This window comes from Rhipicephalus microplus, chromosome X (assembly GCF_043290135.1).
Source record: "Rhipicephalus microplus isolate Deutch F79 chromosome X, USDA_Rmic, whole genome shotgun sequence".
Classification (NCBI taxonomy): domain Eukaryota; kingdom Metazoa; phylum Arthropoda; class Arachnida; order Ixodida; family Ixodidae; genus Rhipicephalus; species Rhipicephalus microplus.
The window spans coordinates 325,076,343-325,102,235 of NC_134710.1; the positions used below are offsets into that span (position 1 = coordinate 325,076,343).

Genomic DNA, 25,893 nt, shown 5'->3' on the forward strand with positions numbered 1-25,893 from the left:
GCTAAACCCCAGATATTGTTACTCGCACAAATGCTGTGCTCCAAGACCACATTTTCTGTGCAGCGCGAACCGAGTAGGAAGGCTCACTTTAAACTGCGACAATAGTTCGATTCACGCTGTCTGAAAATTATTGAATCAGAACATGAACAATGCCACTGCATTTCAGATTCACTGTGCAACTAATACATACGTATTTAACGTGCGTTTGCCCTGCTTTTTATACATGTGGTTCATAATGAACCACAGCTGCGAATTCAAACACGAAAGATGCGTAAGGTGTCGCACGGTAATGACATTTAATTAACAGCTAATTATCGCACCTGTGCGTAAGGTGTCGCACTGGCACGGCAATGACATTTAATATAGAGGAAAAATGATAACGTTGTTGTATACTGGTTTGAACTCTCGAGCTGCTCTATTGGCCTACAATCCTGTGTGCTCTGTGCAGGTTTAGCTCGATAGGCTCTAAGAGAATATGTCCTCCCCGTAACAACATAGTGTATAAAAAAAAAATGAGCCCTTAAATTTCCACTTTCCTTCACCGTAGGTTAAAGCGAGGCACATTTTTACGCAGTTTTCCGGCGACGCTATAACGGAGCGGAAATCAACAGTTTCAAGCTTGGTGCTAGTACAGTGCCTCATCGAGGAAATCTCTGTCAAAACACCACATGCTTAGCATTTCTCAGAGTTTCACATTAGCATACATATAGCTAGAAGGTCGGCAAACATTCATAAGTCGACTCACTCGGTCTCACTAAGACTCTGATCAAACCGTGAGTGTGAATTCTAAATGAGCTAGGGTGAGTAATAGTTTGGTCAGATATATTCTGAGTGAGTCCTGTTAAAGAAAATATTTTTGAGTATGAGTTCGAGTGATTTCGGCCCATAGGGGTATGATTCTCGCTTTGCGTGCGAGAGGTCCCGGGTTCAAATCCCGGACCAGCCCAGGTTTTTTTCAGTTTTAAACTTTTTTTTAAGTAGGGCGTTTGGAGCATGACGCTAGGTTGGCATCGCCATCCACATTTTCTTTTGCGTGATTCCTCGTTTCCCAAGTGTCTTTTACTGGTGACGGTGGCAGATTTAAAATTTAGTAGGGGTAATTCACTTCTAGCTAAAATATTGTTCTCCTCATTAATGTTTATTTGCGTGTGTTGGCTCGTTGGTCTAGGGGTAAGATTCTCGCTTTGTGTGCGAGAGGTCCCAGGTTCAAATCCCGGACGACCCCGATTTATTTTAAATTCATATTTTTTTTCAATAAAATAGGGCGTTTGAAGCTTCAAGGTAGCTTGGCATCGCCATCCACACTTTCCTTTTGCGCGATTGCTGGTTTCCCGAGCATCTTTTACCGGTAAAGGTGGCGGGTTTGAATTTTTATATGGGTGATTTACTTCTAGCTAAAATATTGTTTTTTTCATTAGTGTTTATTTGCATGTGTTGGCTCGTTGGTCTAGGAGTATCATTATCGATTAGGGTGTGAGAGGTCTTAGGTTGCAATCTCGGACGAGCCCGATGTCTTTTTCAGTTTTTTTAAATTTTTTAAATGTAGTGGGTTCGGAGCATGAAGTTAGGTTGGCGTTGCCATTCGCATTTTCCTTTTGCGCGATTCTTCTTTTTCCGAGCATCTTTTCCCGGTGGAGATGTCGGTTTTGAAATATTTTAGGGCTAATTTACTTCTTGGAAAAACAGTGTTTTCCTCATTATTGTTACTTTGCATGTGTTGCCTGTTGGTCTAAGGGTATGATACTCGCTAAGGGTGCGAGAGGTCCCGGGTTCATATTCAGGAGGAGCCTGTTGTGTTTTTCAGTTTTTAACGTTTTTTTTTCAAATGTAGAGCGTTTGGAGCGAGAAGATAGGTTGGCGTTGCCATCCACATTTTCCTTTTGCGCGATTCCCTTTTTCCCGAGCGTCTTTTCTCGGTGACTGTGGCAGTTTTGAAATTTTTGAGGGGTAATTAACTTCTAACAAAAACATTGTTTTCTTCATTAGTGTTACTTCGCATGTGTTGGCTCGTTTGTTCTGTGTGCTTTACTGGTGATAATGTCATTCATTAAAGAAAAAAAAAGTTGGCTCGTTGTCTAGGGGTATGATTCTCGCTTAAGGTGAGAGAGGTCCCGGGTTCAAATCTTGGCCGATCCCAAGATTTTTTTTTTCAGTTTTATAATTTTTTTAAAAGTAGGGCGTTTGGAGCATGAAGCTAGGTTGGCGTCACCATCCACAATTTCTTTTTGCGCGATTCCTGGTTTCCCAAGTGTCTTTTACTGGTGAGGGTGGCAGATTTGAAATTTAGTAGGGGTAATTCACTTTTAGCTAAAATATTGTTCTCCTCATTAATGTTTATTTGCGTTTGTTGGCTCGTTGGTCTAGGGGTATGATTCTCGCTTTGGGTGCGAGAGGTCCCGGGTTCAAATCCCGGACGAGCCCGATTTATTTTTAATTTTATATTTTTTTTTTCAATAAAATAGGGCGTTTGAAGCTTCAAGGTAGCTTGGCATCGCCATCGACATTTTCCTTTTGCGCGATTGCTGGTTTCCCGAGCATCTTTTACCGGTGAAGGTGGCGGTTTTGAAGTTTTATATGGGTAATTTACTTTTAGCTAAAATATTGTTTTTTTCATTATTGTTTATTTGCATGTGTTGGCTCGTTGGTCTAGGAGTATCGTTATCGCTTAGGGTGTGAGAGGTCCCGGGTTGCAATCCCGGACGAGCCCAATGTCTTTTTCAGTTTTTTTAATTTTTTAAAAAGTAGTGGGTTTGGAGCATGAAGTTAGGTTGGCGTTGCCATTCGCATTTACCTTTTGCGCAATTCTTCTTATTCCGAGCATCTTTTCCCGGTGGAGATGTCGGTTTTGAAATATTTTAGGGCTAATTTACTTCTTGGAAAAATAGAGTTTTCCTCATTAGTGTTCATTTGCATGTGTTGGCTGTTGGTCTAAGGGTATGATACTCGCTAAGGGTGCGAGAGGTCCCGGGTTTATATTCCGGAGGAGCCTGTAGGGTTTTTCAGTTTTTAATGTTTTTTTTTTCAAATGTAGAGCGTTTGGAGGGACAAGATAGGTTGGCGTTGCCATCCACATTTTTCTTTTGCGCGATTCCTTTTTTCCCGAGCGTCTTTTCTAGGTGACTTTGGCAGTTTTGAAACTTTTTAGCGGTAAACAACTTCTAACAAAATACTGTTTTTCTCATCAGTGTTACTTCGCATGTGTTGGCTCGTTGGTCTAGGGGTTTGATTCTCGCTTAGGGTGCGAGAGGTCCCGAGTTCAAATCCCGTTCGAGCCCAAGTTTTTTTCAGTTTTTATAATTTTTTTAAAGTAGGGCGTTTGGAGCATGAAGCTAGGTTGGCGGCACCATCCACATTTTCTTTTTGCGCGATTCCTCATTTCCCAATTGTCTTTTACTGGTGAGGGTGGCAGATTTGAAATTTAGTAGGGGTAATTCACTTTTAGCTAAAATATTGTTCTCCTCATAAATCTTCATTTGCGTTTGTTGGCTCGTTGGTCTAGAAGTATGATTCTCGCTTTGGGTGCGAGAGGTCCCGGGTTCAAAGCCCGGACGAGCCTGCCTTCTTTTTTAATTTATATATTTTTTCAATAAAGAAGGGCGTTTGAAGCATGAAGGTACCTTGCAATCGCCATCCACATTTTCCTTTTGCGCGATTGCTCGTTTCCCGAGCATCTTTTACCGGTGAGGGTGGCGGTTTTGAAGTTTTTTATGGATAATTTACTTCTAGCTAAAATATTGTTTTCCTCATTAGTGTTTATTTGCATGTGTTGGCTCGTTGGTCTGGGGGTATGATTATCGCTTAGGGTGTGAGAGGTGTCGGGTTGCAATCCCGGATGAGCCCGATGACTTTTTCAGTTTTTTTTATTTTTTAAAATGTAGTGGGTTTGGAGCATGAAGTTAGGTTGGCGTTGCCATTCGCATTTTCCTTTTGCGCGATTCTTCTTTTTCCGAGCGTCTTTTCCCGGTGGAGATGTCGGTTTTGAAATATTTTAGGGCTCATTTACTTCATGGAAAAACAGTGTTTTCCTCATTAGTGTTAATTTGCATGTGTTGGCGGTTGGTCTAAGGGTATGATACTCGCTAAGGGTGCGAGAGGTCCCGGGTTCATATTCCGGAGGAGCCGGTTGTGTTTTTCAGATTTAATGTTTTTTTTCAAATGTAAAGCATTTGGAGGGACAAGATAGGTTGGCGTTGCCATCCAGAGTTTCTTTTTGCGCGATTCCCTTTTTCCCGAGCGTCTTTTCTCGGTGACTGTGGCAGTTTTGAAATTTTTAGGGGTAATCTACTTCTAACAAAATTACTGTTTTCCTCATTAGTGTTACTTCGCACATGTTGGCTCGTTGGTCTAGGGGTATGACTCTCGCTTAGGGTGCGAGAGATCCCGGGTTCAATTCCCGGACGAGCCCAAGATTTTTTCAGTTTTATAATTTTTTTTAAAGTAGGGCGTTTGGAGCATGAAGCTAGGTTTGCGTCACCATCCACATTCTTTTTGCGCGATTGCTGGTTTCCCAAGTGTCTTTTACTGGTGAGGGTGGCAGATTTGAAATTTAGTAGGGGTAATTTACTTTTAGCTAAAATATTGTTCTTCTCATTAATGTTTATTTGCGCTAGTTGGCTCGTTGGTCTAGAAGTATGATTCTCGCTTTGGGCGCGAGAGGTTGCGGGTTCAAATCCCGGACGAGCCTGGTGTATTTTTAATTTTATATATTTTTTTCAATAAATTAGGGCGTTTGAAGCTTCAAGGTAGCTTGGCATTGCTATCCACATTTTTCTTTTGCGCGATTGCTCGTTTCCCGAGCATCTTTTCCCGGTGAGGGTGGCGGTTTTGAAGTTTTGTATGGGTAATTTACTTCTAGCCAAAATATTGTTTTTTTCCATTAGTATTTATTTGCATGTGTTGGCTCGTTGGTCTAGCGGTATGATTATCGCTTAGGGTGTGAGAGGTCCCGTGTTGCAATCCCGGACGAGCCCGATGGCTTTTTCAGTTTTTTTAATTTTTTAAAATCTAATGGGTTTGGAGCATGAAGTTAGGTTGGCGTTGCCATTCGCATTTTCCTTTTGCGCGATTCTTCTTTTTCCGAGCGTCTTTTCCCGGTGGAAATGTCGGTTTTCGAATATTTTGGGGCTAATTTACTTCTTGGAAAAACAGTGTTTTCCTCATTAGTGTTAATTTGCATGTGTTGGCTGTTGGTCTAAGGGTATGATACTCGCTAAGGGTGTGTGAGGTCCCGGGTTCATATTCCGGAGGAGCCTGTTGTGTTTTTCAGTTTTTAATGTTTTTTTCAAGTGTAGAGCGTTTGAAGGGATAAGATCGGTTGGCGTTGCCGGGCACATTTTCCTTTTGCGCGATTCTCTTTTTCCCGAGCGTCTTTTCTCGGTGACTGTGGCGGTTTTGAATTTTTTTAGGGGTAAACAACTTCTAACAAAAACTGTTTTCCTCATTAGTGTTACTTCGCATGTGTTGGCTCGTTGGTCTAGGGGTAAGATTCTCGCTTAGGGTGCGAGAGGTCCCGGGTTCAAATCCCGGACGAGCCCAAACTTTTTTAGTTTTTATAATCTTTTTAAAAGTAGGGCATATGGAGCATGAAGCTAGGTTGGCGTCACCATCCACATTTCCTTTTTGCGCAATTCCTGGTTTCCCAAGTGTCTTTTACTGGTGAGGGTGGCAGATTGAAATTTAGTGGGGATAATTCACTTTTATCTAAAATATTGTTCTCCTCATTAATGTTTAATTGCGTGTGTTGGCTCGTTGGTCTTTCCTTCGCACTGTCTGTCAACTTCGCCTGGGGCAACACTTGCCTAACATGGTTGTATCAACCTGCAGCGTACCTGGTGGTGTTTATGGCTTTCTCCGCGAAGTTGTACTTTCTTGTAGGTTTCTGTCAGTGCGGTTTTCACTTGAATACTTGAGTCAAGTCCGACGAAGAAGGTTGTACAAGGACCTATGTGATGTGTTTTCACCAGTGCCTTTGTATCGGTCCCTTTACAATGTATGCGATGGCCACACTGTACTAAAGCGCGTCAAGGCGATGAAAATATTGCCAGGTGCTAAGAATTTCTTTTTAAAATTACATACCGGTACGCTGACCGTCAAAACCTGGATGGCTGCAAAAGGGTTCTACGTTCCTTGGGGCACGCATTGCATAATATGCAGAAAGGAGGAGACAATTGAGCATGTATTCATTGATTGCTGGGATGCTATCTTTCTTTGGGACGTGCTCCAGCGCACGATCAAAAAAGACTTCCCCATTGATGCATATGGCATCCGCTATTTGCAAATACAAAGTGACGATGGTACCCCATATGATATGATAATGCTTATGGCTCTTCATAGCATTTGGAAATCCAGGATGGCAGCCATGCACTTTGATGTAGATGCACGAGCACCCACCCAGTACTTCAAAGAGTATATAAGAAATTTTGTGGACGAACAAAAGTTGCAGGAATTCCCCCCAGAATGGTTGCCGCGCGTCGAATTACTATCGACGATAAAAACATTTTAACAGATGCGTGGCCACATCGTTTGAGCCACGGTTTTTACAATGTTTTGGATTGTGTTGTGTAATTATCAGTTAATATGTGTATTGTTTACGTGAGCCGAAAACAGGCAATAAAGAAAAAAAAAGTTGGCTCGTTGGTCTAGGGGTATGATTCTCGCTTTGGGTGCGAGAGGTCCCGGGTTCAAATCCCGGACGAGCCCAATTTGTTTTTTTATATTTTTTTATAAAGTAGGGCATTTGAAGCATGAAGGTAGCTTGGCATCGCCATACACATTTTCTTTTTGCGCGATTGCTCGTTTCCCGAGCATCTTTTACCGGTGAGGGAGGCGGTTTTGAAGTTTTGTATGGGTAATTTACTTCTAGCTAAAATATTGTTTTTTTCATTAGTGTTTATTTGCATGTGTTAGTTCGTTGGTCTAAGGTATGATTAACGCTTAGGGTGTGAGAGGTCCCGGGTTGAGATCCCGGACAAGCCCAATGTCTTTTTCAGTTTTTTTTAATTTTTTAAAAAGTTGTGGGTTTGGAGCATGAAGTTAGGTTGGCGTTGCCATTCGCATTTTGCTTTTGCGCGATTCTTCTTTTTTCGAGCGTCTTTTCCCGGTGGAGATGTCGGTTTTGAAATATTTTGGGGCTAATTTACTTCTTGGAAAAACAGTGTTTTCCTCAATAGTGTTAATTTGCGTGTGTTGGCTGTTGGTCTAAGGGTATGATACTCGCTAAGGGTGCGAGAGGTATCGGGTTCATATTCCGGAGGAGCCTGTTGTGTTTTTCAGTTTTTAATGTTTTTTCAAATGTAGAGCGTTCGGAGGGATAAGATTGGTTGGCGTTACCATCCACATTTTCCTTTTGCGCGATTCCCTTTTTCCCGAGCGTCTTTCTTCGGTGACTGTGGCAGTTTTGAATTTTTTAGGGGTAAACAACTTCTAGCAAAAACTGTTTTCCTCATTAGTGTTACTTCGCATGTGTTGGCTCGTTGGTCTAGGGGTATCATTCTCGCTAAGGGTGCGAGAGGTCCCGGGTTAAAATCCCGGACGAGCCCAAGATTTTTTCAGTTTTATAATTTTTTTTAAAAGTAGGGCGTTTGGAGCATGAAGCTAGGTTGGCGTCACCATCCACATTTTCTTTTTGCGCGATTCCTGGTTTCCCAAGTGTCTTTTACTAGTGAGGGTGGCAGATTTGAAATTTAGTAGGGGTAATTCACTTTTAGCTAAAATATTGTTCTTCTCATTAATGTTTATTTGCGCTTGTTGGCTTGTTGGTCTAGGGGATTCCACTTCCGGCCACCGTAGTGTACGGACGTGGCGGCATGAGCTCCGGCGATATCGGAGCGGCATCAACGGCCCAGCTCGGTCGTGGTACCAGGAACATGGACGAATCGTCACAGGATTATCAGATTATTTTGCCCCGACTGCCATCAAATGATTCAACGCTGCATACTGTCTTTTTGCACGCTGATATCAAGGCGCGGCCGTATCGCGTTGAGGATTTCAGGGACGCTCTTATTCGTTTGGCTTTGCTTCCCGAGGTTGCTGCCTTGGGGGCGTACCAAATGAATCATGTTTGGGCCATCACTTTCAAGGACGAGGAGGGCAAGAAGAGAATACTCGCTGCTGGGGACATTGTGGTGAAGAACCAGCGCTGTATCACTATCGACCCTAACCACCAGGATACGAAGCTGAAGATACACTGGCTACTGTTTAACGTTCCTGACGACGAGGTGAGGGCAGCGTTGGCTCCTTATGGCAAGGTGAACGAAATAGTGCGAGAGCGCTGGCGCGTGTATGGATGCACCGACAAAGGCTCTTCGACGCGAGTGGTGAGCATTAGGCTCAAAGCTGGCCTCACGGTGGATGACCTCCCACATCAGTTGCGGATTGCCGGAGACCTCACGCTAGTTGTCGTCGCGGGAAGAGCACCGTTATGCCTGCGTTGCCGCGGAACAGGTCATATTAGGAGGGATTGCCGAGCCCCACGTTGTACAGTGTGTCGGCGTTTTGGGCATAATGAGAGCGGCTGTATGAGAACATATGCAAGTGTAGCAGGGCCCGCGGGAGGCGAAGAACTTTCCGAGCATCACATGGACGAGGCTGAAGCAGAAGAGCTGATAGGGGCGCGTCGGGAGGAACCGAAACCCAAGTTGACGCCCCTTACGCCACGCCCCACAGGTGCTGAGACGACGTCTAACAAAGACAAGGGTTCTACAAAAGACGTGCAATCCACGAGGAACACACAAGATATAACGGCGCTTGCAGCACAGGAAGAAATGTCGGAAAACATGGACACGTCAAATACATGTAAAAGGCCCAGGGAAGAGGCGGAAGGCAAGAAGGCTGCTACAACGAAAGAAGTGGAGGAACCACCGGCCAAGGCGATGAACGTGCGCCGTAGACCGGCACCTAACATCCTCAGCGAACGTCGAATAGCCGAGAACCTCCCACCAACCCAGGTGCAACAGACACAACTGCCGCAGCAGCAACCAGTGCCGAATCAGCAGACATTGCATCAGCGACTGACAGATCAACAACAGAAGGGGCCTTCAGCGGGGCCCCCTTCAGATCAAAAGCCCCCGTAAGGTGGGGGTCTGGATTAAGTGACACAAGTATTGACCCGGCGGAAGCACCAACAAATGGAGCGCAGTGGTGAAGTGTGCATAATGTGCTGCGTGAAACGTGCGCGGCGCTCTACTTTTGTGATCAAAAGAAAGGGGACCTATCAGACCATATCGAACCTTGGACCTGATGGTGATAAAGGAGTATCAGAGGTGAGAACCATGTGGCCGGGACGGCCATTCACGTCCTAATGGCTATGAGCGTCGAAGCAGAATTGAGAGTTGCGACTCTCAATGTCAGGGGACTTGCCGCTCGACGAAGGCAGTATCAATTAAGTCGTTTGATGCTGGAACGTGATCTCGATGTTATTGCCATTCAGGAAACAAAAGTTGAAGGGCAAGATCAGACTGACCGAATGGTGTCCCCTTTTAGAGCCCGGTACGATGTGTGTGTGTCTCATGCCGTTGGAATGTCGGCGGGTTGTGCACTGTTCCTTAAAAATTCTATTGGTATAGTTGAGGAGACTGTAACTGTGTCTAGTACTGGGAGATTCATAGTTTGCGATTTTACATATAATAATAAAAAATGGCGAGTTGTCTGTGTTTACGCACCGAACAAAGAAGTTGAACGTAAATTATTGTTTGAGAATTTACAGACTTTTCTTAGCTGTGGCAGGATTGTCATTATGCTCGGCGACTTTAATTGTGTTTGCAACCCTCAGGACAGAGCAAAAAAAGCAGCCATAAAAGACCAAAGTGCAACGCTACTCTGCACTATTGTACAAGATTGTCATCTCGAAGATGTTGGTGATGTGCTCTCTGCAGAAGAGCACTTCACACACTTTCAGAACGAAAGCCATGCGAGGCTAGACAGAGCCTATGTGTCAGTAGAGTTAATGCGAGTATGTTCGAATTATGAAGTAAAAAGTGTGTCTTTCAGTGACCACAGTTTAGTAATGTTCACTATAGGGTATAAACAGAAGAAGACACGCTTTAACTGGGATGTGTGGAAATTAAACGACTTATTATTAAAAGATGAATTGTTCGTTGAAGCTGTGCAGGATTCCATTAACAAAATGTTAGCTGAGCCTCAAGCGAACGTGATTGAAGCCTGGGAGCGTTTTAAGGAGGTGACAAAGATGAAAGCCATAGAAAGATCTGGTGTGTTACATAGAGCCAAAAAGGAAAAAGAAAAAGATTTGCAATGTCAGTTAGACTTCGCATTGAGTCTAGAAAGTAAAATGCCAGGAAAGTACACAAAAGAAATAAGGCAGTTGAAAAACCAATTGGAGGCAATTGACATTGAAAAATATAGAGGGGCGGTGATAAGGGCACGTGCAGAAAAATTATCTCTCGGCGAAACACCAACAAAGCGTGCACTTGGGGATGAAAAAAGATACGCCAGGCGAAATGAAATCAAAGCGATTGCAACTGATAGCGGTATTGTACGTGAAGCGACAGCAATTGAGCAAGTATTTGTCGAATATTTCCGAGGCATACTTGGCCGAAAAGTGAAGGCAGAGGAAGGGTTTGAGGCTCAGTTTCTGCATTTGATACCAAAGCTCTCTGATAACGAGAGAGAGCAGCTGGAGATAGCGATTGAAGTGTCCGAAATAGAAAAGGCTATTGATGACCTAGCGGCTGGCAAAGCACCGGGACCTGATGGATTTGGTGCCGCATTGTACAAGACTTTTAAAGGTGTTATTTCTGTTGCCTTACATCGTGTCTTCACGGAGGCTATAAGATTAAAGGTTCTGCCCGGCTCATTTAAAAAGACGCACGTAATACTCATACCGAAAACTGACGACCCCAAAAAATTATTGTCCGTCAAGTCGTACCGACCAATCAGTTTAGCCAACACAGACTATAAAGTGTTTATGAAGGTTCTTGCAGGCAGGTTGCAAAGGATGATGAAAATACTAGTTGGACCACACCAGACTTGTGGTATAAAAGGACGCACAATAAATACAAATGTTCATGTAGCGAGAAGCGTGCTGGAGAGTTGCGATGTGTTTGGTGGCAAGGTTGCAATGTTGCAATTAGATCTGGAAAAAGCCTTTGACCGTGTAAATCATGATATCCTTTTTTTGATATTAGAATATGTTAATGTAGGGTCTGTCATTTTGGAAGGGGTAAAAATGGCCTATAGAGAGTGCTTTACGAGTATTGTAATTAATGGGCGACTTACTGAAAGCTTTCAAGTGACAAACGGTGTGCGGCAAGGTGATCCCATTTCGGCTTTATTATTTGCAATATATATGGAACCTTTCTGCATGAAGATTATTAGCAATGAAACAATAAAAGGGTATCAGCTAATGAACAGTGAAGTTAAAATGCTAACATATGCTGACGATATCGCCGTGTTTTGTAGCGATAAGGAAAGTGTCAGTGAAGTGATACGTCATGTGGCCTATTTTTGCAAGATGACAGGCAGTGCAGTAAACTGGGACAAATGCCTAGGCTTGTGGCATGGTTCTTGGGAGACCACCCCACAAAACTTTGCAAATATGAACTGGTCACTTGTACCGACGAAGTATCTCGGAGTACCCCTCCAGCATTATAAAAACACGGATGATTACTGGAAAGAGATATGTGAGAGCACTCGTGAGAAGACAAGAAACTGGGGTGGTAGGGAACTTTCTATGTTTTCTAGAGCGACTGCATGCAATTGGTTCATTGTTTGCAAAGTATGGTATGTTCTGCAGTTCCTATTTATGTCAAGAGCAAATGTGCAGAAATTGCATCGAGTCTTAGCTGTGTTTGTTTGGGGGTCGGTTTGGGAGCGTACGAGTCGAACAAACTTATTTCATTCACTAAGAAATGGTGGTTTAGGATTGGCTCACCTCTTCCTTAAGCAAATTGTGTCTAGATATATTTTTTTACGCGACCAATGTAATCCGTTTGTGAGAACATTTCTACAAATTGTACTTTCTAATAAGATTCCTGATTATGTGGTATCAAGTATGCCTGTGAAATGTAACCTACGCGGATATTTAAGAGAAGTTATAATGGCATATGAAATACTGAAAGTGAGATTTTCAATGGAATATTTATCTGTTGTAAAGAGAAAACGTCTTTACAGAGATTTACGTGACGTAATGCTGCCTCAGCCTATCTACAGATCAGTATACCAGGTTGGTGCTGAACGTGACGTATTGAAGAGAGTGAAAATGATGACCGTACGCGCAAGTGCAAAGACATTTTTTTTTCAGCTGCACAGCGGAACATTGCCCGTAAAACCATGGTTACAAGAAAAGGGTTTCTTTGTTCCGTGGTCGATGGACTGCCTTATCTGTAAGAAACCCGAGACTGTCAACCACATTTTTCTTGATTGCTGGGATGCTGTTTTTCTGTGGGACATTCTGCAGCGTACTTTGAAAAAGGACTTGCCTATCACACCACACGGTATTAGATTCTTGGCTGTAGAAAATGAGGATGGTGTGCCTTATGATATGTTTATGTTGCTTGTGCTTCACAGCGTGTGGCGAACTAGAATGGCAGTAAGACACGTAGATAAAGATGCCCGATGTGCGCATGAATACTTCACGGAAAGTATTGTATACATAAGAGACGTGTTATCTTCCAGAGAAGAAAGACCCGAATGGGTGTCGTTGTTGAATGTGTTGGCTACAATGAAGCAGTTTTAAATGAAACCAGTCACAGCCAGGCTGGTGTTTTTTTTTTAAACTTGTTTAAATGTGATCGTAAATTGTATTTCTTTTGTGCGAAGCCGGCAATAAAGAAAAAAAAAAAAAAAGCTTGTTGGTCTAGGGCTATGATTCTCGCTTTGGGTGCGAGAGGTCCCGGGTTCAAATCCCGGACGAGCCGGGTGTATTTTTAATTTTATATATTTTTTTCAATAAAATAGGGCGTTTGAAGCTTCAAGGTAGTTTGGCATCGCTATCCACATTTTTCTTTTGCGCGATTGCTCGTTTCCCGAGCATCTTTTACCGGTGAGGGCGGCGGCGTTGAAGTTTTGTATGGGTAATTTACTTCTAGCTAAAATATTGTTTTTTTCATTAGTATTTATTTGCATGATTTGGCTTGTTGGTCTAGCGGTATGATTATCGCTTAGGGTGTGAGAGGTATCGGGTTGCAATCCCGGACGAGCCCGATGGCTTTTTCAGTTTTTTTAATTTTTTAAAATCTAGTGGGTTGGGAGCATGAAGTTAGGTTGGCGTTGCCATTCGCATTTTCCTTTTGCGCAATTCATCTTTTTCCGAGCGTCTTTCCCGGTGGAGATGTCGGTTTTGAAATATTTTGGGGCTAATTTACTTCTCGGAAAAACAGTGTTTTCCTCATTAGTGTTAATTTGCATGTTTTGGCTGTTGGTCTAAGGGTATGATACTCGCTAAGAGTGCGTGAGGTCCTGGGTTCATATTCCGGAGGAGCCTGTTGTGTTTTTCAGTTTTTAATGTTTTTTTCAAATGTAGAGCGTTTGAAGGGATAAGATCGGTTGGCGTTGCCATCCACATTTTCCTTTTGCGCGATTCCCTTTTTCCCGAGCGTCTTTTCTCGGTGACTGTGGCAGTTTTGAATTTTTTTTAGGGGTAAACAACTTCTAACAAAAACTGTTTTCCTCATTAGTGTTACTTCGCATGTGTTGGCTCGTTGGTCTAGGTGTATGATTCTCGCTTAGGGTGCGAGAGGTCCCGGGTTCCAATCCCGGACGAGCCCAAAATTTTTTTTCAGTTTTATAATTTTTTTTAAAAGTAGGGCATATGGAGCATGAAGCAAGGTTGGCGTCACCATCCACATTTTCTTTTTGCGCATTTCCTGGTTTCCCAAGTGTCTTTTACTGGTGAGGGTGGCAGATTTGAAATTTAGTAGGGATAATTCACTTTTAGCTAAAATATTGTTCTCCTCATTAATGTTTATTTGCGTGTGTTGGCTCGTTGGTCTAGGGTCATTCTTTCGTCGGCACTCACGCGCGTCGGACGCAAGAATCATGTGCTTCGTAGGAGCGGCGTTTGCGGCACATACTAGCCGCGGTAACAGGATGACCGAAGACCAAGACGCAGGATATGAGATTATTTTGCCACCACTGCCCAAGGGACGCGTCGCGCAAAACACCGTGTTTTTACACGGTGATGTGCGCGGCAGACCGTATCGAGTCGAAGATTTCCGAGACGCGCTCGGACCTACAGGACTGCTGCCGGAGGTGTTGGCACTGGGGGCCTACCAGATAAATCATGTCTGGGCAGTCACCATGAACAACGCGCACGCTACGAAACGCTTGCTGGATGTGAAGGAGTTGAAAGTCAAGGGCCGATGCTGCATCATCGTAGACCCCCAGGATCAGCAGGTGCGGCTGCGTCTTCATTGGCTGCTGTACGGCGTCAACGATGAAGACGTGCGAACGGCGTTGGCGGCTTATGGGAAGGTCGTACAAGTCACAAGGAAGCATTGGCGTGTTCAAGGTGTCAGCGACAAGGGTTCAACCACACGGACTGTGCTTCTTAAGCTCAAGAGTGGCGTGAAGGTTGAAGATCTCCCCCATCAAATCAGGGTGGCTGGTGAACTGGCACTTGTGGTTGCACCTGGTCGGCCAATGCAGTGTCTGCGCTGCCAAGGTACCGGCCATGTTAGAAGAGAGTGTAAGGTACCCCGATGCTCGCGTTGTCGGCGGTTCGGCCACAGCGAAGATGCGTGCTTGCGCACGTACGCATCGGCTATCGGATCAGCCGAAGGTGACGACACAGCAGAGTTGGTGATGGACGTGACCGAGGCTGAAGACGCGGCGAAAGGCGCAGGCGACGCGGTGAACCCTGAACCTTCAACAGGTACAGTTACACCGACTGGTGGTGATGAACCAACAGCCAAAGCAGACATAGCATCTGAGGAGGTGGTTACTCAAGAGCCAGCCGGCCAAACCGAAGAAGGCTTTACAAGCACCTCATCGAAGGAGCCTGAGCCGGTGGAATTAACCGAACTTCCAGTGTCGTGCGAGAGTATCAGTGGTGGGGCGCCAAGCGAAAGACCCCGCGAGCAGTCTGCAGGACGGCGTGAGGCGTCCAGCGAAAAGCAAGAAGAGGGGCCACCTGCGAAGGCGACTTCGTTCAGACGCAGCAGCACAAGGCTGCGTCCCAACCCGATATCGGACAATCACTGGCCACCTTTGTCCTCCAGTGGCACGGGCCCACCTGGAGGCTCCGAAGATGTCTAGCTCTATGCTAGACGCCGAAGGTAAGCATCATGCCCCGGGCTAACTTCTTTACTGTGTAGACATGGCTGTTGCACCGAAACTTAAAGTGGCAACGTTAAATGTTCGAGGTCTCGCCGCCAAGCGGGAACAGAGCCAAGTGTACAGGCTACTTGTGGATCATGATCTGGATGTACTAGCTGTACAAGAAACAAAAGTAGACGGTGAGGAGGAGACCCGGGGCATGGTGCTGAGGTTTACGGCGCGTTACCACGCAGTTGTAAGTCAAGCAATAGGCACGTCTGCAGGCTGCGTTTTGTTCATTAAGAAGTTACCGGGTCTGGTAGTGCAAGATACCTTCGCTTGCCCATCTGGTAGATTGGTTTCCTGTGATTTTGTATTTAATGAATGTCAGTGGCGTATAGTGTGTATTTATGCACCAACCATTTGTGAGGAGCGATCACTTTTTTTTCAAGCCTAAAGCAGCACTTCACTTTGGAAAGGAAATCTGTATTACTTGGTGATTTTAACTGCGTCCTCAATGGGCGAGATCGAGCAAATGGACGCGCCAATTACGATAAAAGTAGTAGGACGCTAGCGGACGTAGTTACTCAATTCGAGTTAGAAGACGTGGGCAGCTGTATGGAGGGAACGCGGGAGGTGCGTTTCACACATTTTCAGGGGAATAGCCATGCGCGCCTTGATCGCATTTACGTGTCGCTTGAATTAATAGCCCACTGCAAGACATATGCTGTTTACCCAATACACTTTAGCGATCATTGTTTAGTTAAATGTGATATGGGAGAGAAAACACAAGGTGGAACTTTTTCATGGGAGCTGTGGAAGATGAATTCCACTTTGATCACTGACGAATGTTTCTTAGATCAGGTTATGAACTGCATCAATGAAATAAAAATGGATGATGGAGCTAAACTTGCAGAACAATGGGAAGAGTTCAAGCAGCAAATAAAAATAAAAGCTATTGATCGTTCTTGCGCATTGAGTTATGAAAGGAAAAAGAAAGAAAAAGAACTCCGAAAGACTTTGGAAAGACTAGTAGACTTGGAGTGCAGACAACCGGGAGAGTATAAAATTGACATACGCAATATTAAGCAGAAACTTGCACTGCATGACGAGGAACGCTACCGCGGTGCACTCGTCCGTGCTAGGGCCGAGGCTTTAGCGGCTGGAGAGACGCCAACCAAAAGAGCGTTAGGGGTGGAGAAAACGAACGCTCGACGGAATCATATCGAGAAAATAGAGAAGGATGGTCACGAAGTAACTGATACGGACAGCATTTTATCCGTATTTTCAAGTCATTTTGAAAACCTTTTTGCGTGTAGACAGGCAAACCTAGAAAGATTTAAAGACGAATATTTAGGACTCATGCCGCAAGTGAGTGAGGAAGTGAAAAACGCTTTGGAATTATCTATATCTGCATCTGAAGTTGAACGGGCGATTGATAAGTTAAATCCTGGGAAATCTCCAGGACCAGATGGTCTTTCTGCCAAGTGGTACAAATGTTTTAAAAGCGAATTGTCTTCAATACTTGCGGGCGTTTTTAATGAGGCATATGAGGAAAAGAAATTACCACCATCCTTTGGTGAATCGCGTACCGTTCTGATTCCGAAAACAGACGAGGTTGAAAAGCTCAGGCACGTCACAGCGTACAGGCCAATCGCACTGACAAACGTAGACTACAAAATATTAATGAAAATTTTGGCGGCCAGACTTCAGTCAGTAATAAAAGATATCGTCGGTCCACACCAAACGTGTGGAATAAAAGGTCGGTCCATAGTTACAAACGTTCATAAAATGCGATCCGTGCTCGAATGTGTTGACACCTGTCATGCTCGTGTGGCCATACTCCAGCTGGATCTGGAGAAAGCGTTTGATTGCGTTTCCCACGCTCTTTTGTTTGCAGTATTGAAGCACATTAATGTTGGTAAGATAATTATTGACGGAGTAGCCATGGCATATCGGAACGGTAGTACGAGACTAATTATCAACAAGACATTGGGCCCCCCCATAAGAATCGATCGCTCAGTGCGTCAAGGTTGCCCTGTTAGTCCACTTTTGTTTTGCATCTATATTGAAACTTTATGTCAGTCGATATTGCAGAATGACATCATTAATGGGTTTAGAGTACAATCTTCAGAAGTCAAACTACTCGCATACGCTGATGATGTTGCGATTTGTAGCACTACCTATGTCGGTATTGAAGAATCAATCAGAGTTTCTAAATATTTCGCCGAAGTTACAGGAAGCCACATAAACTGGGGTAAATGCCTCGGCTTCTGGCATGGATATTGGCCTTCAACACCAGAATTTTTCGCAGCCATTAAATGGACAAGAACGCCAGTTAAATATCTTGGAGTACCGCTCGAGTCATACAAAAGTACTGACGAATATTGGACACAGCAAACGAAAGAAATTGAAGAAACAGTGAATAGGTGGAATGCAACTTATCTGTCCATGTTTGCTAGGGCTACTAAATGCAACTGCTTTTTTGTGTCTAAGCTGTGATATGTGATGCAAGTGCTGTACTGTTCCTGGGTCAATGTGCAAAAATTACATCGGGTGTTTGCAATATTTGTGTGGGGGTCTAACTGGGAAAGGTGCAGTCGCACGAATTTGTTTAGACGGGTGAAGTGTGGAGGCCTTGGGCTAGGACATCTGTTTATCAAGCAGTTAGTAAATAGGTTTTTCTTTTTTCGTGAGACAAGAGATCCTTTCATACTAACAGTGTGTCAAACAAGGCTAAGTAGACTGTTGCCCGAGTTTGTTGTGAGCACCCATGTTACCCCAGGGGCTGTGCAAGGATACATGAAAGAAGTAGTGGCCAGCGTGCAGTTTTTGTGTGTTCGCTTTTCAACTGACTACCTGTGGTCTGTTGGAAAGAAAAAACTGTACAAAGATTTATGTGACACGATGCTCCCCGTCCCACTGTACAGAGTGCTATATACAGCACGCAAGGGTCAGAACGTACTTAAACGAGTAAAAAAATGCCAGCAGCTCCAAGTGCGAAAGTGTTCTTTTTCAAATTACACACGGGAACACTTCCTGTAAGAACCTTCCTAGAGGAGCGTGGGTTTTATATGCCTTGGGGATCTCACTGTCTAATCTGTAAGAAACCGGAAACTATCGACCATGTTTTCCTGCACTGTTGGGAAGGAGTTTATTTTTGGGACGTATTACAAAGGACAATCAAAAAAGAGTTTCCGTTAGACCCTCATGGTATCAGGTATTTGGCAATAGAGAACGAGGATGGATTACCTTTCGATTTTATCAGGATGACTGCCTTGCACAGTATATGGCGCTCTAGAATGGCTGGATTTCATTGTGACCCAGACAGAAGACCAGCAAGAGAGTATTTTAAGGAAAGCAACTCAAGATTACTAGAGGTAGTAAGAACAGACGAATGTGTACCTTTGTGGGTAGAAAGGGTAGAAGCCCTACTAACCATGAAGGAATTCTAGGATGCGATGTGTTATAGTTATGTTTTAAGTTTTTTTTGTATTGTATGTAGTGAATTGTAATATATCTTAGTAACCCGTTTGTGAAGTTTACCGGAAATAAAGAAAAAAAAAGCTCGTTGGTCTAGGGTTATGATTCTCGCTTTGGGTGCGAGAGGTCCCGGGTTCAAATCCCGGACGAGCCCGATTTGTTTTTTTTTATTTTTTTTTTTAAAAAGTAAGGCATTTGAAGCATGAAGGTAGCTTGGCATCGCCATACACATTTTCCTTTTGCGCGATTGCTCGTTTCCCGAGCATCTTTTACCGGTGAGGGTGGCGGTTTTGAAGTTTTGTATGGGTAATTTACTTCAAGCTAAAATAATGTTTTCCTCATTAGTGTTTATTTGCATGTGTTGGCTCGTTGGTCTAGGGGTATGATTATCGCTTAGGGTGTGAGAGGTCCCGGGTTGCAATCCCGGATGAGCCCGATGTCTTTCTCAGTTTTTTTAATTTTTTAAAATGTAGTGGGTTTGGAGCATGAAGTTAGGTTAGCGTTGCCATTCGCATTTTCCTTTTGCGCGATACTTCTTTTTCCGAGCGTATTTTCTCGTTAGAGACGTCGGTTTTGAAATATTTAAGGGCCAATTTACTTCTTAGAAAAACAGTGTTTTCCTCATTAGTGTTAATTTTCATGTGTTCGCTGTTGGTCTAAGGGTATGATACTCGCTAAGGGTGCGAGAGGTTCCGGGTTCATATTCAGGAGGAGCCTGTTGTGTTTTTCAGTTTTTATTGTTTTTTTTTCAAATGTAGAGCGTTTGGAGCGAGAAGATAGGTTGGCGTTGCCATCCACATTTTCCTTTTGCGCGATTCCCTTTTTCCCGAGCGTCTTTTCTCGGTGACTGTGGCACTTTTGAAATTTTTGAGGGGTAAATAACTTCTAAAAAACATTGTTTTCTTCATTAGTGTTACTTCGCATGTGTTGGCTTGTTGGTTCTGTGTACTTTACTGATGATAATGTCATTCATTAAAGAAAAAAAATGTTGGCTCGTTGGTCTAGGGGTATGATTCTCGCTTAGGATGCGAGAGGTCCTGGGTCCAAATCCCGGACGAGCCCAAATTTTTCTTCAGTTTTGTAATTTTTTTTAAAAAGTAGGACGTTTGGAGCATGAAGCTAGGTTGGTGTCACCATCCGCATTTTTTTGCGCGATTCCTCGTTTCCCAAGTGTCTTTTACTGGTGACGGTGGCAGATTTGAAATTTAGTAGGGGTAATTCACTTTTAGCTAAAATATTGTTCTCCTCATTATTATTAATTGCGTGTGTTGGCTCGCTGGTCTAGGGGTATGATTCTCCCTCTGGGTGCGAGAGGTCCCGGGTTCAAATCCCGGACGAGCGCGGTTTCTTTTTTTATATTTTTTTTTCAATAAAGTAGGGCGTTTGAAGCCTGAAGGTAGCTTGGCATCGCCATCCACATTTTCCTTTTGCGCGATTGCTCGTTTCCCGAGCATCTTTTACCGGTGAGGGTGGCGGTTTCGATGTTTTGTATGGGTAATTTACTTCTAGCTAAAATATTGTTTTTCATTAGTGTTTATTTGCTTGTGTTGGCTCGTTGGTCATGGGGTATGATTATCGCTTAGGGTGTAAGAGGTCCCGGGTTGATATCCCGGACGAGCCCGATGTCTTTCTCAGTTTTTTTAATTTTTTAAAATGCAGTGGGTTTTAAGCATGAAGTTAGGTTGGTGTTGCCATTCGCATTTTCCTTTTGCGCGATTCTTCTTTTTCCGAGCGTATTTTCTCGTTGGAGACGTCGGTTTTGAAGTATTTAAGGGCCAATTTACTTCTTGAAGAAACAGTGTTTTCCTCATTAGTGTTAATTTGCATGTGTGTGCTGTTGGTCTAAGGGTATGATACTCGCTAAGGGTGCGAGAGGTCCCTTGTTCATATTCAGGAGGAGCCTGTTGTGTTTTTCAGTTTTTATTGTTTTTTTTCAAATGTAGAGCGTTTGGAGCGAGAAGATAGGTTGGCGTTGCCATCCACATTTTCCTTTTGCGCGATTACCTTTTTCCCGAGTGTCTTTTCTCGGTGACTGTGGCAGTTTTGAAATTTTTGAGGGGTAAATAACTTCTAACAAAAACATTGTTTTCTTCATTAGTGTTACTTCGCATGTATTGGCTTGTTGGTTCTGTGTACTTTACTAATGATAATGTCATTCATTAAAGAAAAAAAATGTTGGCTCCTTGGTCTAGGGGTATGATACTCGCTAAGGGTGCGAGAGGTCCCGGGTCCCTATTCCGGAGGAGCCTGTTGTGTTTTTCAGTTTGTAATGTTTTTTTTTCAATTGTAGAGCGTTTTGAGCGACAAGATAGGTTGGCGTTGCCATCCACCTTTTCCTTTTGCGCGATTCCCTTTTTCCCGAGCGTGTTTTCTCGGTGACTGTGGCAGTTTTGAAATTTTTTAGGGGTAAAAACTTCTAACAAAATTACTGTTTTCCTCTTTAGTGTTACTTCGCATGTGTTGGCTCGTTGGTCTAGGGGTATGATTCTCGCTTAGGGTGCGAGAGGTCCCGGGTGCAAATCCCGGACGAGACCAAGCTTTTTTAGTTTTTATAATCTTTTTAAAAGTAGGGCGTTTGGAGCATGAAGCTATGTTGGCGTCACCATTCACATTTTCTTTTTGCGCGATTCCTCGTTTTTTAAGTGTCTTTTACTGGTGAGGGTGGCAGATTTGAAATTTAGTAGGGGCAATTCACTTTTAGCTAAAATATTGTTCTCCTCATTAATGTTTAATTGAGTGTGTTGGCTCGTTGGTCTAGGGCTATGATTCTCGCTTTGGGTGCGAGAGGTCCCGGGTTCAAATCCCGGACGATCCCGATTGATTTTTCAATTTTATATTTTTTTCAATGAAGTAGGGCGTTTGAAGCATGAGGGTAGCTTGGCATCGCCATCCATATTTTTCTTTTGCGTAATTCCTCGCTTCCCGAGCATCTTTTACTGGTGAGGGTGGCGAATCGGAAGTTTTGTATGGGTAATTTACTTCTAGCTAAACTATTGTTTTCCTCATTAGTTTTTATTTGCATGTGTTAGCTCGTTGGTCTAAGGTATGATTAACGCTTAGGGTGTGAGAGGTCCCGGGTTGCAATCCCGGACGAGCCCAATGTCTTTTTCAGGTTTTTTATTTTTTTAAAAAGTAGTGGGTTTGGAGCATAAAGTTAGGTTGGCGTTGCCATTCGCATTTTGCTTTTGCGCGATTCTTCTTTTTCCGAGCGTCTTTTCTCGGTGGAGATGTCGGTTCTGAAATATTTTGGGGCTAATTTACTTCTTGGAAAAACAGTGTTTTCCTCATTAGTGTTAATTTGGATGTGTTGGCTGTTGGTCTAAGGGTATGATACTCGCTAAGGGTGCGTGAGGTCCCGGGTTCATATTCCGGAGGAGCCTGTTGTGTTTTTCAGTTTTTTATGTTTTTTTCAAATGTAGAGCGTTTGAAGGGATAAGATCAGTTGGCGTTGCCTTCCACACTTTCCTTTTGCGCGATTCCCTTTTTCCCGAGCGTCTTTTCTCGGTGACTGTGGCAATTTTGGATTTTTTTAGGGGTAAACATCTTCTAACAAAAACTGTTTTCCTCATTAGTGTTACTTCGCATGTGTTGGCTTGTTGGTTCTGTGTACTTTACTGATGATAATGTCATTCATTAAAGAAAAAAATGTTGGCTCGTTGGTCTAGGGGTATGATTCTCGCTCAGGGTGCGAGAGGTCCCGGGTTAAATTCCCGGACGAGCCCAAGATTTTTTCAGTTTTATAATTTTTTTAAAAGTAGGGCGTTTGGAGCAAGAAGCTAGGTTGGCGTCACCATCCACATTTCCTTTTTGCGCAATTCCTGGTTTCCCAAGTGTCTTTTACTGGTGAGGGTGGCAGATTTGAAATTTAGTAGGGATAATTCACTTTTAGCTAAAATATTGTTCTTCTCAATAATGTTTATTTGCGTGTGTTGGCTTGTTGGTCTAGGGGTATGATTCTCGCTTTTGGTGCCAGAGGTCCCGGGTTCAAATCCCGGACGAGCCCGATTTTTTTTACATTTTTTTCAATAAAGTAGGGTGTTTGAAGCATGAAGGTAGCTTGGCATCGCCATCCACTTTTTCTTTTTGCGCGATTGCTCGTTTCCCGAGCATCTTTTACCGGTGAGGGTGGTGGTTTTGTAGTTTTGTATGGGTAATTTACTTCTAGCTAAACTATTCTTTTCCTCATTAGTGTTTATTTGCATGTGTTGGCTCGTTGGTCTAGGAGTATCGTTATCGCTTAGGGTGTGAGAGGTCCCGGGTTGCAATCCCGGACGAGCCCAATGTCTTTTTCAGTTTTTTTTAATTTTTTATAAAGTAGTTGGTTTGGAGCATGAAGTTAGGTTGGTGTTGCCACTCGCATTTTCCTTGTGCGCGATTCTTCTTTTTCCGAGCGTCTTTTCCCGGTGGAGATGTCGGTTTTGAAATATTTTAGGGCTAATTTACTTCTTGGAAAAACAGTGTTTTCCTCATTAGTGTTAATTTGCATGTGTTGGCTGTTGGTCTAAGGGTGTGATGCTCGCTAAGGGTGCGAGAGGTCCCGGGTTCATATTTCGGAGGAGCCTCTTGTGCTTTTAAGTTTTTAATGTTTTTTTTCAAATGTAGAGCGTTTGGAGAGACAAGATAGGTTGGCGTTGCCATCCATAATTTTTTTTGCGCGATTCCCCTTTTCCTGAGCGTCTTCTCTCGGTGACTGTGGCAGTTTTGAAATTTTTTAAGGGTAAATAACTTGTAACAACATTACTGTTTTCCTCATTAGTGTTATCTCGCATGAGTTGGCTCGTTGGTCTAGGGGTATGATTCTCACTTAGGGTGCGAGAGGTCCCGGGTTCAAGTCCCGGACGAGCCCAAGATTGTTTCAGTTTTATATTTTTTTTAAAAAGTAAGGCATTTGGAGCTTAAAGCTAGGTTGGCGTCACCATCCACATTTTCTTTTTGCGCGATTCCTGGTTTGCCAAGTTTCTTTTACTGGTGAGGGTGGCAGATTTGAAATTTAGTAGGGGTAATTCACTTTTAGCTGAAATATTGTTCTTCTCATTAATGTTTATTTGCGCTTGTTGGCTTGTTGGTCTAGGGCTATGATTCTCGCTTTGGGTGCGAGAGGTCCCGGGTTCAAATCCTGGACGAGCCTGAATTATTTTTAATTTTATATTTTTTTTAATAAAATAGGGCGTTTGAAGCTTCAAGGTAGCTTGGCATCGCGATCCACATTTTTCTTTTGCGCGATTGCTCGTTTCCCGAGCATCTTTTACCGGTGAGGGTGGCGGTTTTGAAGTTGTGTATGGGTAATTTATTTCTAGCTAAAATATTGTTTTTTTTCATTAGTGTTTATTTGCAAGTGTTGGCTCGTTGGTCTAGGGGTATGATTATCGCTTAGGGTGTGAGAGGTCCCGGGTTGCAATCCCGGACGAGCCCGATGTCTTTTTCAGTTTTTTTAATTTTTTAAAAAGTAGTGGGTTTGGAGCATGAAGTTAGGTTGGCGTTGCCATTCGCATTTTCCTTTTGCGCGATTCTTCTTTTTCCGAGCGTATTTTCTCGTTGGAGACGTCGGTTTTGAAATATTTAAGGGCCAGTTTACTTCTTGGAAAAACAGTGTTTTCCTCCTTAGTGTTAATTTGCATGTGTTGGCTGTTGGTCTAAGGGTATGATACTCGCTAAGGGTGCGAGAGGTCCCGGGTTCATATTCAGGAGGAGCCTGTTGTGATTTTCAGTTTTTAATGTTTTTTTAAATGTAGAGCGTTTGGAGTGAGAAGATAGGTTGGCGTTGCAATCCACATTTTGCTTTTGCGCGATTCCCTTTTTCCCGAGCGTCTTTTCTCGATGACTGTGGCAGTTTTGAAATTTTTTAGGGTTAAACAACTTCTAACAAAATTACTGTTTTCCTCATTAGTGTTACTTCGCATGTGTTGTCTTGTTGGTTCTGTGTACTTTACTGATGATAATGTCATTCATTAAAAAAAAATGTTGGCTCGTTGGTCTAGGGGTATGATTCTCGCTTAGGGTGCGAGAGGTCCCGGGTCCAAAACCCGGACGAGCCCAAATTTTTCTTCAGTTTTGTAATTTTTTTAAAAGTAGGACGTTTGGAGCATGAAGCTAGGTTGGCGTCACCATCCGCATTTTTTTGCGCGATTCCTCGTTTCCCAAGTGTCTTTTACTGGTGACGGTGGCAGATTTGAAATTTAGTAGGGATAATTCACTTTTAGCTAAAATATTGTTCTCCTCATTATTGTTTAATTGCGTGTGTTGGCTCGTTGGTCTAGGGGTATGATTTTCGCTTTGCGTGCGAGATGTCCAGGGTTCAAATCCCGGACGAGCCCGATTTAGTTTTAATTTTATACTTTTTTTCTATAAATTAGGGCGTTTGAAGCTTCAAGGTAGCTTGGCATCGCTATCCACATTTTTCTTTTGCGCGATTGCTCGTTTCCCGAGCATCTTTTACCGTTGAGGGTGGCGGTTCTGAAGTTTTATATGAGTAATTTACTTCTAGCTAAAATATTGTTTTTTTCATTAGTGTTTATTTGCATGTGTTGGCTAGTTGGTCTTGGGGTATCATTATCGCTTAGTGTGTGAGAGGTCCCGGGTTGCAATCCCGGACGAGCCCGATGTCTTTTTCAGTTTTTTTAATTTTTTGAAAATAGTTGGTTTGGACCACGAAGTTAGGTTGGCGTTGCCATTCGCATTTTCCTTTTGCGCAATTCTTCTTTTTCCGAGCGTCTTTTTCCGGTGGAGATGTCGGTTTTGAAATATTTTAGGACTGATTTACTTCTTGGAAAAACAGTGTTTTCCTAATTAGTGATAATTTGCATGTGTTGGCTGTTGGTCTAAGGGTATGATACTCGCTGAAGGTGCGAAAGGTCCCGGGTTCATATTTTGGAGGAGCCTGATGTGTTTTTCAGTTTTAATGTTTTTTTCAAATGTATAGCGTTTAGAGGGACAAGATAGGTTGGTGTTGCCATCCACATTTTTCCTTTGCACGATTCCTTTTTTCTCGAGCGTCTTCTCTCGGTGACTGTGGCAGTTTTGAAATTTTTTAGGGGTAATTAACTTGTAACAAAATTACTGTTTTCCTCCTTAGTGTTACTTCGCATGTGTGGGCTCGTTGGTCTAGCGGTATGATTCTCGCTTAGGGTGCGAGCGGTCCAGGGTTCGAATCCCGGACGAGCCCAAGATTGTTTCAGTTTTATAATTTTTTTTAAAAGT

General features: G+C 43.3%; 1 protein-coding gene and 14 non-coding genes across 15 annotated transcripts; all 15 read left to right on the plus strand.

Moving 5' to 3' along the window:
* The first annotated feature begins 2,349 nt into the window (after positions 1 to 2,349).
* TRNAP-UGG (transfer RNA proline (anticodon UGG)) lies at positions 2,350 to 2,421 on the plus strand. Its single transcript has one exon. It is a non-coding gene; the product is annotated as a tRNA-Pro (tRNA).
* A 1,063-nt stretch (positions 2,422 to 3,484) lies between these two features.
* On the plus strand, positions 3,485 to 3,556 carry TRNAP-UGG (transfer RNA proline (anticodon UGG)). The gene has a single exon. It is a non-coding gene; the product is annotated as a tRNA-Pro (tRNA).
* Positions 3,557 to 4,333: 777 nt separating this feature from the next.
* Positions 4,334 to 4,405, plus strand: TRNAP-AGG (transfer RNA proline (anticodon AGG)). The gene has a single exon. It is a non-coding gene; the product is annotated as a tRNA-Pro (tRNA).
* Positions 4,406 to 5,462: 1,057 nt separating this feature from the next.
* Positions 5,463 to 5,534, plus strand: TRNAP-AGG (transfer RNA proline (anticodon AGG)). Its single transcript has one exon. It is a non-coding gene; the product is annotated as a tRNA-Pro (tRNA).
* Positions 5,535 to 6,627: 1,093 nt separating this feature from the next.
* TRNAP-UGG (transfer RNA proline (anticodon UGG)) lies at positions 6,628 to 6,699 on the plus strand. Its single transcript has one exon. It is a non-coding gene; the product is annotated as a tRNA-Pro (tRNA).
* A 1,099-nt stretch (positions 6,700 to 7,798) lies between these two features.
* Positions 7,799 to 10,099, plus strand: LOC142777240 (uncharacterized). Its single transcript, XM_075881568.1, has one exon. The coding sequence runs from the start codon at positions 7,806 to 7,808 to the stop codon at positions 9,069 to 9,071; it is 1,266 nt and encodes a 421-aa protein (XP_075737683.1). The 5' UTR covers positions 7,799 to 7,805; the 3' UTR covers positions 9,072 to 10,099.
* Positions 10,100 to 18,778: 8,679 nt separating this feature from the next.
* Positions 18,779 to 18,850, plus strand: TRNAP-UGG (transfer RNA proline (anticodon UGG)). Its single transcript has one exon. It is a non-coding gene; the product is annotated as a tRNA-Pro (tRNA).
* Positions 18,851 to 19,686: 836 nt separating this feature from the next.
* Positions 19,687 to 19,758, plus strand: TRNAP-AGG (transfer RNA proline (anticodon AGG)). Its single transcript has one exon. It is a non-coding gene; the product is annotated as a tRNA-Pro (tRNA).
* A 1,400-nt stretch (positions 19,759 to 21,158) lies between these two features.
* Positions 21,159 to 21,231, plus strand: TRNAP-AGG (transfer RNA proline (anticodon AGG)). The gene has a single exon. It is a non-coding gene; the product is annotated as a tRNA-Pro (tRNA).
* Positions 21,232 to 22,346: 1,115 nt separating this feature from the next.
* TRNAP-AGG (transfer RNA proline (anticodon UGG)) lies at positions 22,347 to 22,418 on the plus strand. Its single transcript has one exon. It is a non-coding gene; the product is annotated as a tRNA-Pro (tRNA).
* Positions 22,419 to 22,627: 209 nt separating this feature from the next.
* On the plus strand, positions 22,628 to 22,699 carry TRNAQ-UUG (transfer RNA glutamine (anticodon UUG)). Its single transcript has one exon. It is a non-coding gene; the product is annotated as a tRNA-Gln (tRNA).
* Positions 22,700 to 23,470: 771 nt separating this feature from the next.
* Positions 23,471 to 23,542, plus strand: TRNAP-AGG (transfer RNA proline (anticodon AGG)). The gene has a single exon. It is a non-coding gene; the product is annotated as a tRNA-Pro (tRNA).
* Positions 23,543 to 24,659: 1,117 nt separating this feature from the next.
* On the plus strand, positions 24,660 to 24,731 carry TRNAP-AGG (transfer RNA proline (anticodon AGG)). Its single transcript has one exon. It is a non-coding gene; the product is annotated as a tRNA-Pro (tRNA).
* A 207-nt stretch (positions 24,732 to 24,938) lies between these two features.
* Positions 24,939 to 25,010, plus strand: TRNAA-UGC (transfer RNA alanine (anticodon UGC)). The gene has a single exon. It is a non-coding gene; the product is annotated as a tRNA-Ala (tRNA).
* A 776-nt stretch (positions 25,011 to 25,786) lies between these two features.
* TRNAP-AGG (transfer RNA proline (anticodon AGG)) lies at positions 25,787 to 25,858 on the plus strand. The gene has a single exon. It is a non-coding gene; the product is annotated as a tRNA-Pro (tRNA).
* The last annotated feature ends 35 nt before the right edge of the window (positions 25,859 to 25,893 follow it).

Bases quoted from the DNA above. Each gene is read 5' to 3' on its own strand.
- LOC142777240 (XM_075881568.1), top strand. From the start codon at position 7,806: ATGAGCTCCGGCGATATCGGAGCGGCATCAACGGCCCAGCTCGGTCGT.